This window comes from Pelecanus crispus, chromosome 11 (assembly GCF_030463565.1).
Source record: "Pelecanus crispus isolate bPelCri1 chromosome 11, bPelCri1.pri, whole genome shotgun sequence".
Taxonomy (NCBI): Eukaryota; Metazoa; Chordata; class Aves; order Pelecaniformes; family Pelecanidae; genus Pelecanus; species Pelecanus crispus.
Window position 1 is genome coordinate 8,585,621 of NC_134653.1, and position 16,050 is coordinate 8,601,670.

The 16,050-nt window shown below is 43.5% G+C and overlaps 1 protein-coding gene across 1 annotated transcript; it reads right to left on the reverse strand.

The window, feature by feature from the left end:
* Positions 1–721: 721 nt before the first annotated feature.
* BRI3 (brain protein I3) lies at positions 722–15,651 on the reverse strand. The gene is made up of 3 exons (XM_075718650.1): positions 15,486–15,651; positions 13,745–13,859; positions 722–1,111 (listed from the first exon to the last, which is right to left on the reverse strand). Exons 1-3 carry the CDS (start codon positions 15,649–15,651, stop codon positions 979–981), a joined length of 414 nt encoding a protein of 137 aa, XP_075574765.1. The 3' UTR covers positions 722–978.
* Positions 15,652–16,050: the final 399 nt, after the last annotated feature.

The following is a 16,050-nucleotide window of genomic DNA, read 5'->3' on the forward strand; positions in this document are numbered from 1 at the left end:
AAAGAAAAACAGATTAAGTCTGAAAATTTTTGGTGAAGGAGCCTAGTGATGCCATAAATGCTGGCACAGCACAGTGAGTTATGTGAAACACAGCTTTTAACTTCAGTCACAAGCTGAGCTGTACAGTTTGTTACATCAGGCTCAGATTTGCTAAACCCAATGGAGCTAGCTTGTCTGGAAGACTTTTCCTATAGTAACAATTACCTCAGATATTAGCCTAGAATGTTAGAAACTGACTCTTCACTCTGCATCAGTGTTGGGTGCTTTATCATTGTACAGTTCAGGTGATATTTCCCACCTGCTGCATGAAGTCTGTCCTGTGACTACTGCCAGTGATTAATCCTTATATTAAGTCATTCTACTTTACATATGTACATGCTTCCTACAGTATCCCGTGGATATTCATTTTGTTGTGCCTGCTTCTACTACTATAAACAGTGAATTCAAGTCATGTGAAATGCCTTTCAGTTACTTAATATCAAAAAATAATATATGAGCATGTGATGGCTGCAGAGGTAGAGTCCACTCATGCCACCTCCTCCTCTCACACTACACTTGCAATACTTTCCTCAAAAACTGCCAATGTGCTTGAACAAGTACAGCCCTAAACCATGTCCTTCTTTTATCATTTATGCTTCTTTGTAGCTAGGATTACTAACTCTACTTTCAGACTACATGTTACCAGACACACTAGTCATATACTTAATAATCCAGCCACAAGTTGAGGATTGCAAAAGGAAAAGCAGTTTTATTTAGTTTTCAACAGGTGCCATTAAACATGGAAAACAAGTTGGGTTTTCATGTTTTGCAATGCACATGCTCATAAAAGATTTAAGTTTAAATTACATGCGAGAGACTAAATTTCTTCACACTTTACAAAACAGGTCTGAAGCAAATAAAATGATTGTACATGACATTTACATTAGAAAGAGTATGCTAACAGTTGTAGCTTCCATAAGCATGTCCACATTCAGCCCCTCAGCCAAAAGCTGCCCCACAATTAGGGCATCTTCTCTGCCTCAGTGCAAGACAGAACAGAATCCCAATTGGAAAGAATACAATGGCACACAAAACGCCAAGACAGGTGAAAGTGTCCTCCAACACGCCAACCCTGTAAAAATGGAAAACAGACTCAGTCAAGGTCACCCACCAAGTTCACCCCAAAGTTACCACTTTGGCAGTCGGTAAAAACACATCATTTTATGTAACAAGATAGAGTACAAAGAGGTTTTGGGTTTGGTTTGGGGTTTTTTTTCCTCCTTTAAAAGGGCTTTATTTTCATAGCTTACAGCAGTAGGTTTGGATTATACCACTTAAAAGAAAAACAGGAAAGTTGCAGGTGATCAGGCTGTAGATAAGAAGTCTAAAAGGTTTAATTCAACCTCGCTGTTTCATTCCAGACAGCAACCATTTCTCTATCACTGTAGCCCAGGACTGGCACTTAGATCAAAACAGCCACCGCAGCTCTGAGCAGTTGTATCAGCTCCAAGTATTGGTCAATGCAAGTACACTGAAGAACGCATACAGGTGCAGCACCTGCTATACAGTGGGAGCAAGTCGCATGCACTCTCAATTCAGAAAGCTTTACCATGAAAGCCTGTGCCTCTGCAGCCATCTCTGAGCCCTAAAGAATCTGAAAGTCATGGTGGTTCTCCTGTATTCTTGCTCAACTAACCTTGCCAAGTAACCACACAGGAATAAAAGATCACACATTCAGGACAGAGACTGTAAGCAAACTTTATTCCTTGCTAGCCCTTCTTGGGGTCAAGTTTTTCTCTATAGGTGAAGTTACAGTTTTCTAGAACTAAACCTTAGTGTCACTAACATGTACTTTCATAAAAATGAAAAGCAGCCTGCTTTTAAAATAATTTACTGACTCTTCTGGAGTGGTACAGTGCTAAAGATTTAACTGTACCAGTGTTGTTATACTGGTTATTGCACACCAAACAACTCTTGTTTCTCAGCTGTTTAGGTCTTCTACAACAGGCAGCAGTCACACTTGTGTCACATGCTTTGCCTACCTAGTTTCCACAATTATCCTGGGGTGAACCCTCTCAGTTCGTTCATTCTTGTCTCCCACAGCATATGTGCACTGGAGTTCTTTCAGAAAAAATAATCCTTGGTTTCTGAATGTTTTGATCTGATGATTTGGTGCTTTTTCTCAGCTCCTTCTTAAGAGAAAAGTTTGAATGGGCAGAGTTGTGTAATGCTGGTTAAGGGCTGCTGGTGAATCATCCAGCTCCTGCTTTCACTAAGTAAGTTAAAACCACTGCAGAGAGCAAGATGCAAATAGGTTTGTTTCAGTCTGGTTACTTCAAATTAATACACAACTTGGCCATGTCTGGTTCCTGCAGTTGCCAGCACATTCTCTCAGATGTGCTGGCATATCTTTCTTCAGAGAGCACAAGTCAATAATTAACATGCAAAGAGCAAGGTGCACTGGGCATTTAGGGCTCTGACCAATGTAGGAAGAGAAGGAGGACTTGACTTAAAAATTCTAACTGTAGATTTACAGTGAAAGAATACTTCAAATGTCAGCACTTCATTGTGGAAGGTGCCAATTAAGTAAGTGTGTAGAGGACTAAGCTAACTACTCACATTCAGACTTCCAAAGTCACCAGAACAGCTCAGAGGCGCAGCACTACTGTCATAAGCTGTTTAACAAGTTTACTTCTAGTAGCTAGAGAAGTCCAAATGCCCAATACAATCACTTAAAATAACCCTCAGGAGGTGTTCCTGGTTTCTACTTCCAAAACTGATGTCCCTTTAGAACTGCAGGAGAACCTGCTATTGATGCCATCTGGCTCCAGCTGCATCCCAACTGAATGACCACCCTACATGAGAAATTGTTTCAGCCCAGTTCTGTGACAGCAGAAGTTTACCTGAACAGACCTCTAAAATTTCAGTCCCTGTCCTTCTGAAATACTGTATCTAAACATCCCCCCAAATGAAGACAGACTGTAAAGCCTGAGTATTTGGAATTTGAGCAGCTATACTAATAGCAAAAATGTGGAGTTTAGCAAAACATTTGAATGTGATGTGTCCTCTTCGATTCCCTGGTACAGTGAAAGTCAACAGAAACAGAGCTAAGTGACCTTGAAATACATGCTACAAGCAAGGTGCCAAGGCCAACAAGTTGTTGTTTCCTCTACAGAGCAGTCACAACAACCTACTGCACATGTAAGTAGAGTGAAGGAAGGAAGGAAGATGCAGACTCAGAGACCATTTCCTTACTCCAGTTGGCAAAATACTACAACTTGATTAAACTTAAGAACCATTCTCCTTCCCCTCAACCCTCATAAGCAGTCAAAGGCTTTTCAAAGTGTTCTTGCTATTCTGCTGCTTACACAACTTCATGTTCAGCTTAAGCTTTCAACATCAGTCCCCTCCTTTTGATGAACTTACTTTATTTCTGTTTACAGAGTTCTTGTGATAGGAGTCAACTTTCTGTTCGGTATAAACTTTTTGTCAGGGTACAGTTGATCCCAGCAGTAGCTTTATAGTTTCATATCCTCAAATAACACTCCTTTAAGGCAACAAGTTAAAAGATGTACACTAATGCTCAAATCACCATACGGATTCTAGGCTCAGCACACGAGTGTCCCAAAGCTCAAACTTTCGTAGCCTGTGCTGTTCATTGTGGCTACTCCTACACACTCAACGTAACATCGCTCCTCTGTTCCTTTAAGGTGGGTACGCGCACTACCAGATCTCCATCTATCATGCAAACACTTTATTTTGCCACAACAATGTAAGATTTCTCTTGTACACTGATATCTGTGGGTCCAGAGAGATAAGGACAATGAGAGATCAGCTCTGCATGGGTGTTCTGCCTTTACGACAAACTCTCCAGGACTTCAGATCCTACCGTTTTTCCCAGAGCTGGAACACATTTTTGTAGAATTAGCTTCGGTGGTGTAGGTGCCACCTTTTTTTTCCCCCCATGGCTCTAAAGCACTTCAGGAAAGCCTCCTCAAACATGGAAGAAGTTTCACCTCTCTCACCAGTCTCTTTTACCTCCTATTCCCATACCTCTGTCACTAAATCACAAATCCAGATATCAGCATTGGCTTAACATAAAACTCAAAGTATCCATGATACTGCGCAAATTCATAAAACTGCCTTTCTCCAGGATGGACTCGCCATACTCAGCGCACTGATACAGTCAGCACATGTTGTAAAGGACAATAGTTCTGGCATGTCACCCACAGGTAGTACTGTGAATATCAGAAGCACTAAAAAAAAAAAAAAAAAAAACCAACCCAAACATTTACTGAGTACTTCGTAAAATAGTTGCAGTATCAGTAGCATCTTATTCTCCAACTGAAGCAAAAGCAATGTTTAAGGAATCAAGCGTAACGTAACAGTGGAACTTTTTTCTTTATAAATAGATTTCTTCCCATCTTCTCCAGAAGCATATGACAGTCTCCATCTATGAGACCTAAACAGATTGCCATACCAGACAGTTGGTCCAACTTACCTGCTGGGGTTTTGTATTTGATTCAAATTACTGATTCTTGCCACAAAGAGTTGCTGACTTACAGAAGGTATGGACTTAGCACACAGAATCCCACTTTCATTTCTGGTATTTCTACTACAAATTTTAATACTGACCATCGACTACAGGCACACTCAGCAGCAGCAAGTTCCTTGGAAATAGCACTATCATCTTCGTGACGTGGTTTCCCAGAGCTTTCTTCTGTAGGTCAGGTTTGGCAATGCCTACATCTGTCCACCTGATACTGCAAGCGCTTCTTGTGGGAATGCTGAGCAGAGTTTTGTGTGCCATCAGCCAGCCTCTACGCTTCTGCTGGCTTGATGACAAGTATGTCCAGTGGTTTATGAGGGTCAGAGAGAAAGGCATCATGTACCCCCCACCTGGCATGCAACACATTTCTACCTCTACAGTGAAAGTGCTGACAAATTACACTGCATGCCAGCAGACAAGAAGGAGCCGGGCCATTTCTGCTGCAAAGCAGAAACTCACCCTTGTCTTGGCACATCAGTCACTGACTCACAGCACTTGCCCTGCATCACCTCAGCAAACAGCACTCAGAGAAACTACAGGCACTAGATTTGCTCAGCTTGGTTAATATTTTCTTTTTAGTCTGTGTCTAGTGTTCTGCTACAAAGAACTTCAGCCCATGGGAGCAGTGCCTGGTTCCTTTCCCCTCTCCCCACAGAGCATTCCCCAGCAAAGTGAAATACTGATGGGGAAAACAGTCAGAGGGCATAGTACTGCCAGGGAAAGAAATATGGAAGGAGTTATTGAAAAATTATGAACAGAACAGCAGTCACTGTCACTACTAGAAAAAAGGCAGTATCATACAAGGGCATATCATGAAGTAAACTTTTCCCATATACGCTGCATTATTAATGCTTCATCCAGACCACTGTATAGAGCTTTGGTCCTCATGGGGGGGGGAGGCAAAAAAAAACGTGAATTAATGAAGGAGAATCAAAAGGAAAGAAAAATAGTAAAGAAAATGTAGCTCCCATCAACTTACCCTTACTACCCAGCCTTCAAATCCTAATCCCAAACCAGTTGTTATACCATAAGCCTGTGCCAGGAAACATCAAAATCTGCTTGCTAGGTCAAGTTCAGAGCATACTAACCCAAGCAAAGATGCTTTTGTTAGACTGACTCTTAAAGCAGCACTGAAGAGCCTCCTATTAACACTTGCTTCCAGCAATTTCCAACTAGCTGTCCTTCCTATCTGAGCACGTTATTGTGTACAAACAAGGAGGGGTTATGTAGCATGGCTTAAGGCTAACGGGAAAGCTTTAGCATAACTTTTTTGCTGTACAACTCTTTGCCTAGGGCATATCTGGACACTAAAACTGTAAAATTACATTGCAAGCGACCCTCAAAATTAGACTGCAATTAAAGAATGGAGTCAGTAAACAAGGCTCTCATACTGTCCACTTCATTCACCAGGGAAAAGGTGTGCTACTGGAAGTGCCATCTCCTGGGAAGAATCTCTTAATAGGACTGAAATGCAGAGCAGTTCAAAGCTGTTTAGACAGGCTGGTGCAGATACAGTGACAGAAAGGACACTAGCATTCAACCAAAAATGGAAGCCTGGTTGCAGAAGTTGAATCTGGCAATTTGTACTTGTGAAATGCATGAAGTGCTGAGCACCCTCAGACCAAATAAAACTCAGCAGTAGAAGCTCAGGCGGTGAGGCCTCTCCTTTTCCGCCCTCCACAGGTTAACCCAGCAACACACTGTATGTTCCGAGAGGCTCAGACGTAATCTAGATGTTTCCGAGTAGTTAAAGATTTAGACAGTTTTCAGCACTACAGATCCAAAGGCAAAGGTCCCTTTTCCAGGCATTTCAATGACACCCAAAATAATATTACTTTGGAAAATGCATACTAAGTGCAGCACACAGCACGTTAAGGCTATTGTATTTCCTGCCTTGTTTTGCTATTACACTAATGCCATCTTTTTCATTCACACATATGGAGCATTCCCTTCCTACAGGCACTCAACTCTTGCTTTGTTAGGTTTCAAATCTTCTCCTTGTCTCTTAATAATTCCATATTCAGTTCCTGCTGTGAAGTCTACCTTTGTGACAAGCCAGCCAGTGTTTCGTTAAAGAGTATAAGCAGCGTAATTTTGATCTGACCTTAAAGAATAAGCACACTAATTAAACATCAGCGAGGGATCAATCAAGGTACTTCTGGTCACCCCTGAGTAGCTGCAAACACAAGCATAGATGACTGCTGTCTAACCCACTACAATCAACCCTCTTAATCAGCTTGCAAGGCCCAAGTCTATTGTGACCAACAGATGTCCCTGACACTTTAAAGACAATTTATTTTCAACTCCCTTCACCCCTAACAGAGTTATTCGGGAAGTGTTTTGTGGTAATGCAAAATGCCAATTAAAAAAACCAAACCACCCCCACCACCACCACCCCCCAAAAGAACCCCAACAAACCCACAACATCAAACACACACACTATCCATAGTCAACACTGGACCCAGGGAAAAGGACCAAGCAAGCCACAGGAAGCGCTGCTGGATCAGCGACCGAGGAAGACTGGGGACAGTCCAGCCAAGCAGCAGACCGAGCCAGCTCCAAGTGACCCTCATTTGGAAAGCTTACCAGAGCTGTATCTGCATGACCTCCACCACAACATACCTGTTATTTCAGCACCAGTTCCTATCACGTCTATAGCAGTGTGATTACTACTACAGCATTAGCTACACAAATACTTTTTGGCTCCTGTCGATTTGTGTCACCACCTAATTTTAGATGAACACTTACCTAATCACTGCTTAGCCAGTTACTAAATTTAGAAGGAGAAAAAAAAAAAGCTTTTTATAACAGAGAATTAATATTTTAGTTTTTGCTTGTGTATCTTACCTGAGCTGCAGAGTAATTAGAGACTCCATATTCAAACTGTAGATTCACTAATGTAACCAAACAAATTTTGTTCTACAGCATAAACCACATAAAAGCTGATTATAACTGCACCACTCCCAATCTAAAAATAAAGTGGAAAGGTTTATTTATACTGCAAGCAGTGTCTTAGATTTAAGCTGTAACTGCAGCTGCCAACTCCATAAGTAAGGTCAATTATTCCCACTGACAAGTATTTAAAACCAAATTACTTTTCAGACAACCCCCTTCTTGAAAATAAGTCTTAAAACATTACTATCTTAAGTCAAATGCTCAGGATCAGAGGGCCAATAGCAAGATCTGCAGACACAGCATCAGTACAATTTAAACACATGCATTTTTAGACTTAACATTACATCGCAGTATTTAAATGTGTGCTTATCAGCATTTTTCATCCCTTACAAATTAAGTCAAAGGGTCATCCCAGGTAATGAGGGACAGTTTAGTTGTGTGAGAAGCTCTGCAAGACCTGAAAAGAAAGTGCACTTAAGACGACTGCTGTCTTCTACGCAGATACTCCCTCACTGATCAAGCAAGTGGAATTTTCAAATCAGTATCCCATCTCTCCTGCCACTGAGGTTGGTCGAGTCTTTAACTTTAGGTTTCAGTGGACACATCAGACCAGTGACGAGCACAGACTTTGGAAGCTGCACACTGAATCTTTTAATTTTGAACGTGAAAACAAACATAGGTAGCTTTTCTTTATGTCTGTCCTAGCTAACGCAACAACAGCAGCTAGGTTAAGTGTTTAAATTTCACCTGCAAGCAGCAGAAGAAAAAGAATTGACAATTATATAGGCAACTACTGAGTAAGCATGGGATGTTTACAGTTTTAATTTCCATGAAGAGAAGTGTCCGCTCCTCTAGCCTCAGGTTGAAGGCATATTGAATGGTTGTTGATCCATATTCACAGAAAGGAGCCCAAATCTATACATAGCCACCAGCTTGCCCTCCTCAACGCAAGCTGTACGTATATGTAAATGCAATTATCCTTAAAAGTCACCTTCAAGTAAGAGATGCCACAGTATTTGCAGATTTGTCTGAACTTCCTTATGCTTTAGGTCCCAGTTCCTATACAGAGGGCTGGCTGCAGAGCCAGAGAAATTCTGGCAATGGGAACAGCCTGTATCTAGCTGTTGTCTTTCTTGAAATGCCTACACATCACCAGCCTTCTCTAATGCAGTAGCACCACTACTTTAATTCCAGTTCTGAGAACACACTAATGAAGAGACAAGCTTCATGGCTTCACAGCAACAGCCTAGCCTCACAAATGAGGCTAAACATGCCAGCTAAAATTCTGTGTAGATGGTGGACATCTATCCATAATGAACTAGACTAAGATCTGGTGTGTTTTTTCCCCACTTGTCTGCATACACAGCCAAATCAGTATCACCTCTGATTACCAAAGATGACCAGTTTCTTCCTCTCACCCAGAACAACTCATTGCTACAAAGAAATCCTAATTACCAGAATACAGACACCAAGACAAACAGTGACACTAATTAAAAAAAAAAAAATTGCTATCAACTCAGGCCCAGTGACAGACTGAGCATTAGGGACCAGATTACCATTTTTATACAGTCCCATTAGGGAATGCATTCCTGCTGTATCTTATTAATCACATAAAATCTCATTTATTAGAAAAATGTGTTTTGATTACTGTCCATAAATCAGTTCAGAGCAGTAGAACCAAAATCCTCAGAAACAGCAAGAGCTATGCTGTTCTCACTTGAGACCCTATTAACAGGCTTACCACCTCCTCTCTTCTGGGCTTAGGTAGCAGACTTCCTGCTAAGCAGCTGCGTGCCTCTGCTGTTAGGCTGGGGGAAAAAAAAAAGTTACAGCTACCCTAGTCAGTAATTCCAAATGGCAGACTCATGGCATCTGCTCAAGTGTGCTGTATCAAGGCTTTCTTCTTCACAATCACATGCATAAGTCATTGCTGAATTTCATGCCCTAACTGCTCCAGCCACCAAATCACAGCACAGCAGGGATGAACGCCCCAGTCTGCCTGAACAGCATACATTTACAAAAAGCTGCAAACTGGAGTATGTGGGAGCTACGCTGATTCCCAGCACAGGCTGATCACCTTTGTAACAAAAACCAATGTCGGGAGCTGCTGCACTATTATAGCTATTCCTCTTTACAGCACTCTTGAAAAGGTATTTCAAAGTTGGCTTCACTCACAAGATTCAAATGGATCTCTAGCATGTCAGCCTGCTGTTAGAAACCAAAAATTCACAGGTCTTCCTCAGAATATCAGACATGCTCTCTAAATAGCTAGGTCTGTCTTTTTTTTTTTTTTTTAATTCCTTGCATATTTGACCAGTATGTATCATGAAATTTGATTAAGAATATTTACATAAGGTCTAAATATAGTTGTTGTGAATAACTATAGAAAACCTATATCCTGAATGGCCTTCTATCAGATCGCACACAGCATTTGTGATTGAAAGAATTGAAGAAAAACCAGAAGACTGAAGTTTTGAAGGACTTTATCACCTACGTGCAATTTTCCCAGAGTCTATTCTCTCAGGAGAGATGCACTCAATTGAAGAAAACAAAATTTCAGCCAAAACCTGAGAACTCACTACTTTGTCAAGTCAAAAAAAACCCCAAAACAAAACACCAAACACTGTGGCAGGTAGAAGGCTGTAAGGGATCCAAGAATAAATAAGAGTTTTAATCAAACATGTCTCATCCTCCAATCCTGAAAGAAGCTTCAGTGTGATTGTAATTTGGGACCCACTACAATACTTCTCAAGCAGATGTTTTGTAATTGTCAGAAGAGAAAACCGCTACAATGCAGCAGCATTATGTCCTTTCCCTCAACCCCTTCTTCCGAACAACTGACTACTTGTTAAACAGGAAAATAAAAACCCAACAGGGCCCATCACAGGCCCTGTCCCAGATTTTGAAAGAATCAGCTTTTGCAAACATCCCATCAAGAGAATGTTTTCACAATTTTTAAAGGCATCTTTCTTCTGTCAAGTAATAGGAAAGCGAACATTCCTTTGCAGTTTGCTCTACCCAACAAGGCAAAATGGAGAAAAAGAAAATGAAAGTGACTACAAGAGAAGCAGCAAGCCTGCATTCTCCATGCTAAAAAGATAATTACACAGCTGGATCTCTAAAGTTAGTGGCTGTAATGACTCAATTTGTACTTGGGAACGTAAAACAGTTTAAAAGCAGGACTTGGCCAATCCTTAGATGTCAACTACAAGCAATAAAGCTGACCACATTCTGCAACTCAGTCTCTGTACATGAGGGTTGGGAGGAGAACTCACACTAAGACAACAGACTATAACCACCCAAGACATTTTAATAATGCAAGGAAGGATGGAACATACATTAATACTGAAGTCTAATTAGAAAGCAACACTGACCAACAATGAATGAGGATGATCTGACTAATGAATAACGCTAAGCAAGAGTCATCTCTCAGGTGCAGCAACACTTCAGGAGATAGAAGAAAAAAAAATGCAATTACATAGTGACCGGGGCATACTACCTACTTGTAGAGAGGCTGCTTTTGGAGATACCTTGTACTTTTTGTGACTTCGTACCATAAATCAAGCCTAAAGATCAACTCTCCTGTAGCTAGCTTATAAATCCCAAGGTCATTCGTGACTGCAATAAAAAAGACTCCTACCCAAACAACAGACCTATACTGCATATTTCTCCTCAACACCATGTATTTTAAGTTGGAAATGGTCTTGATTTCAGTTAGCAACGTTCATACATGCCATAGCACAAAAGACTAGCTTCTATTTCTGATGGCAGAAATCCTCTTGATGGGCTTTAGCCTACTCTATCAGTGACATTATTCCACAGCCACAAGCAAGGCTCTTTCCTCAGATGCACAGCATCAAATCAGAAGAGTAACAGGATGACTGACGTTTAAGAGCAAAGTTTTTTATGTACCATTACTAGCTTTTTATGTTTATCAATGCCCTTTCAACAACTTTACTGTTCAGTGTTATATTCAGAGTGTAACTGCATGTTGCATTCTTCATAAAATAGGTTTCCAGGCTGAGGAAGTAAACTAGAACTATGTTTAAGGTCTTGGGAAGTCAAAGAGGATTATGAGCTTTCTCTAAGAGAAGCAGCCGGTGTGACCTTCCAGAACATGAACCCTGATCCTTCAGGTTGCTGTGAATATTTCTAATATTATGCTTCTCACCCAGCCTCCCTGTCCTTTCTCTTGAAGTACCAGACTATCAATTCCTGAACTAGTCAAAAGACAAGCAATCTGAGATTCTTCCCCTCCTACCCTGACACTTTGACGACTCCTCTAAAGACAATTAGGAAAAAACACAGCAATACTGCAAGAAAGACTATAACACACCATTACTACAGTTACTCGTCCTTGGGATTCCCTGATCAAGAGCATTTCAGAAGTGCTGAGAAGAGTCCCACCCCCCAGTTTAAGCAGTGCGGTATTATGCCTCGTAGTAATCAACGTGTCATAGTTTTCTTCACAACTTTTCTTTTTTTTTCCCCACCACCTAAAACAAAACCTGAAGATCCAAGAGTAAACAAGGTTTTTGTGGAGGGTGTTTTGCTTTAGGAAAGAGTCCACAATTTACAGAGCACTGGGTACTTCCAGCAAAGCAAGTCTGATGACTTGCTGATTAATAGTTTTCTTAACTATTCAAGTGAGGTCACTTGAAAACACCTTACAAAAGATTGCTCATTTTCCCAAATTTGGCAAAAGTTAGATACTATACTTGCAAATGATTGTTTCAAAGGTGCCTCCTAGAGCATCCCAGGATAACTTGCAGGAAGAAAAAAAAAAAAATCCTAAGAATAGCAGCAAGAGTCTACCAATATTAAGTTACTGCAAAGACCGCTTCCATAGTAAAACATTTTGGCATTTAGGGCCAGAAGGTCTGTATAAACACACTGCCTGCCTTCTACCAAGCAACAGATAGCATCTTTCCTATCTTCTCATTGAGCTAAAGCATAATGTACATTTTAATGTAATTACTTAGGTGGCAGCATCTACCATATCCTCTGAACAGCTCAGTGGTTACTTTCCCCTCACTGTTTAAAACATACAATTTCTAGATCAATAGCTCTAGCTGGTACAGGTTTTTCAACCTTAACTAGTGGCATTTCAGCAGGCACCTGTTTTTGCATAGCACCACAAGATACTTCTTACTTAAATCCACCTCTGAAGGCAGGCACTGACTCTCAGACAAACACCAATTCTAACAAAACCAAAAGGCATCTGGGGGAGAGCCTCTGCCACGATGGCAATCTCTATCACGTTCATCACGCTGACACCTGGTATCATTTCTGCTATTCTGGCAAGCCTGTTTCCTACACGTTTTGAAACAGATAAGCCAAGGGCTCAGACTTGCAGAATATTAAGTGCCTCCTCGCAAGATGCCACAAGGGTAACTCCCGTACATTTTTAACAGAAGGGGAATGATTCTGCATTTGAGTCAGAGCTGGCCTGGCGCACCAGTGTCTGAACTGCACCAGCAGCAATCTGGCTGCCCTCACCCATTAGTTAATATCCTGGGACAAGAAGGGCCTACAGCTGACTTACAGCACTCATGTGGAAATAGGGTGCTTGCTTCCCTTTTTTTATGGCTGTTGATCTCTGAGGGGGAAGTTGTTCTCTTGTTGCAACTCCCAACTAATAGCTGACTGCTTTTTCGCGTTTTCACCATTTCATCAGATTAACACTTTGAATCAAATCTATTAATCTCCCTGTTCTTCTGCAGTAAAAGGATTTTTAAAGAAAGAGATCTTATAAAGCCTTAAGATACTGATGTTTTCAACCAATACTGACAATCACCCGGCCTGGTTTTGCACAGTCTGGACATTGGGAAGGGGGACACACACCACAGCAGCGGAAGCACTTCCACAGGACTGCCAGATAACCAGAAGTGGCTATGGTCAAAGATTAGCAAAAGTTTCACAATAAAATCATGCTACTCACTATCACAGGGCATAAACACACCAGAAAGGACTTCCTATCATCCTCTCTCCCAAGAGCTGACCCTTTACATCTGTAACTGAACTGCCTTTTCATTAAAAATACCACTTACAGATCTTCCTCCATCATAAAAACCAGATTCATGTTTATCTATAAAGTCTACTGTATTAATTACAGCGATTGTCACAAGTCCATTAGGACAAGCTCACACCACGTAAATTAAAGCACCCCAATGCTAAATTTCAGTGCTTTTTCAATTACTTCATCTCTAATACACACACACAAAGAGAAACTATTGAAAACCAAGGAACTATACAGATACCTGTAATTTAAAGAACAAAACCTAGGACTGAATTTATTGCTCAATTAGAGAGCTATTTTACCTGCAGGCAGGACAGCCACCAACTACTACTACAGAAGTGGTGGTAGCAGGCTGTTGAATAATGGTGTACGTGCTCGAATAGTTTGGCTGTGATGTCGGTGGAGGAACAGCATACCCTAAAATAAGAAAAAAAAAAACCCTCAATCACCACATGTAAGGCACAAAGAACAATGATAATTTAAAAGTATGGAAATACAACATGGGAAAAAATAAATAGAAATGTAGTCTTGATTGAGCACTTTAAGAAGCTCTATCAGAGTTGGAACATACTACTCAGCACCTCTAATACCAGAGCCACTTCATAAATCCAAGTATCTAGCACAATTTAACCATCTAAAAAGGACACCGAGCTAATAATTAACTTTGCGAATTTGTTTCAACGCTGTTTGAGGACCAGGGAAAGACAGACAGTTTAAACAAACAACGATCACAGCTTTCACTTCTTGACATTATGTATTAGGTTATGTCCCACGCCAGCAGACAAGCTAGTTGAAACAGAATGAATCTCCCTCTGGTTTCCCACTTAACTTCCACATATTAGGTTTGTAACTGGAGACAGAGGTAGGAGTGATAAGATGCAAGTGGAAAGGAAGAAGGCTGCACAGCAGAGAAAAAAAAAACCCACACCTTTCAGAAAATCCAAGTGTGTCATTTTAACAGCTGTAGTTAGAAAACACAAGCCCTTAACTACTGCATTAACATTAAAAATTAAACAAAAATAAAAATGCTTTTTAAAGGGATGGTTAGATGTATGCAGCATAATCATACTGTGAAGGTACACTTTTGCCCAGGTATAATCCATTTTGAGCTTCTCTCCCAGGGCACACTTCTCAGATTTTCTTCAATCAAGTTATGCATCTCTAAAACCCTCCAACTTCACTACTTAAACTGAAAATAATCAGTGATTTTTGTATTGTAGAAAATAAGCTCCAATTTACTAGCAGGAAATTAATCCATGGCCCCAAGATGCAACCCAATGCTTGATGACTGGGGCCCGTGTCTGCCGTATTCAGTGTATTTTTTGTAACTTTTGAAGCATTCCCTCAACCTTACAGAGTTTTTCCCGAGAGGCTACTTCTTCCTTTGACAGAGATTAGTATTAATACGGTTAACAGAAGTACTGTATCTACTCACCTGCTTACGTCTCTCCAAGACTAGTGAAGTGTGTCAGAAAAAACCAAACATTAACCAGAGTACAGTGGAGCGCACGCAGGGAAAAGTGCAAGTTCGGGTCTGCCCTGCTGCTGGCGCGGCTCTGCCTCTTGGCCGCTGTTCTGAGGCGGAAAACCCGCACATGAGACGCGCACGCGAGCTCGGCCGGTGTTTTAGGGAGGGCAAAACACAAAGGCGACGGCGCACCGCCGAGGCACCTAGGGAAGGCGGGAGACGCCTGGGTCCCCCGCACGCCTCCTCCCCGCGCCGCTTTTAAGCCTGAGACCCGCGACGAGCCGGCCGCGCCGCTCCTGACGGGGGACCCCGCGCGGGAGGCTCCCGCGGCTGCCCCGCTCGCCCCTGCCGGCCAGCCGCTCCGCGCCGCGGCCACGGCCCTGCTCCGGAGCCCGCGGCCCCCGGGGCCCCCCCGCCGCCGCCCCGCCTCCAGCCGCCGGGGGCGAGCCTCCCCAGAGCCGCCCCCCGTCCCAGCGCAGGGGGCAGCGGGGCGCAAGGCGGGGGCCACGCCGGGAGCCCCCCCCGCCCCAGCCCCCCGAGCCGGCGGCCAGCCCTCCCCGCCGCCTCGGACCCACCTGCGGCAGCCGCGGCGCCCGGGTAGGGGTAGGGCGGGGGCGGCTGGAAGCCGGGCTGCGGGGCGGGGATGGCGCCGTAGTTGCTCTGCCCGTACTCGTAGCCCGCGCCCTGGGCGGCGGGGCTGTAGGCGGGGGGCCGCTCCTGCAGCAGGGGCTTGTTGTCCATGCTGGGGGGCGGCGGCGCTGCCTGCCCGCGGAGCCGGGCCGAGCCGAGCCGAGCCGAGCCGAGCCGAGCGCCGGGCGGGCGAGGAGGAAGCGGCGCCCTCGCCTCAGCGCCCAACTCGGCGGGCGCCGCCCCTCCGCCCCGCCCGGGGGCGCCGGAGCTCAGCGGCGGCGCGAGCGCCCCGCCGGCGGCGCCCCGCGCATTCGGGGCCGGGCGCGAGGGAGCGGCGGGGGGGAGGGGGGGGAGCGGCTGAGCGGCCCCTGGCGCGCGGGCGGCCCCGGCTGCTGCGCTCGCGGCCGGTCACAAGACTGCGCCCCACGTGACCGCCGCTCCCCGGCGGCGCGCGGTGACTCGCCGAGAGGCGCAGGAGAGCCTCGGCCTTAAAGGGGCCGCACCCCGGCG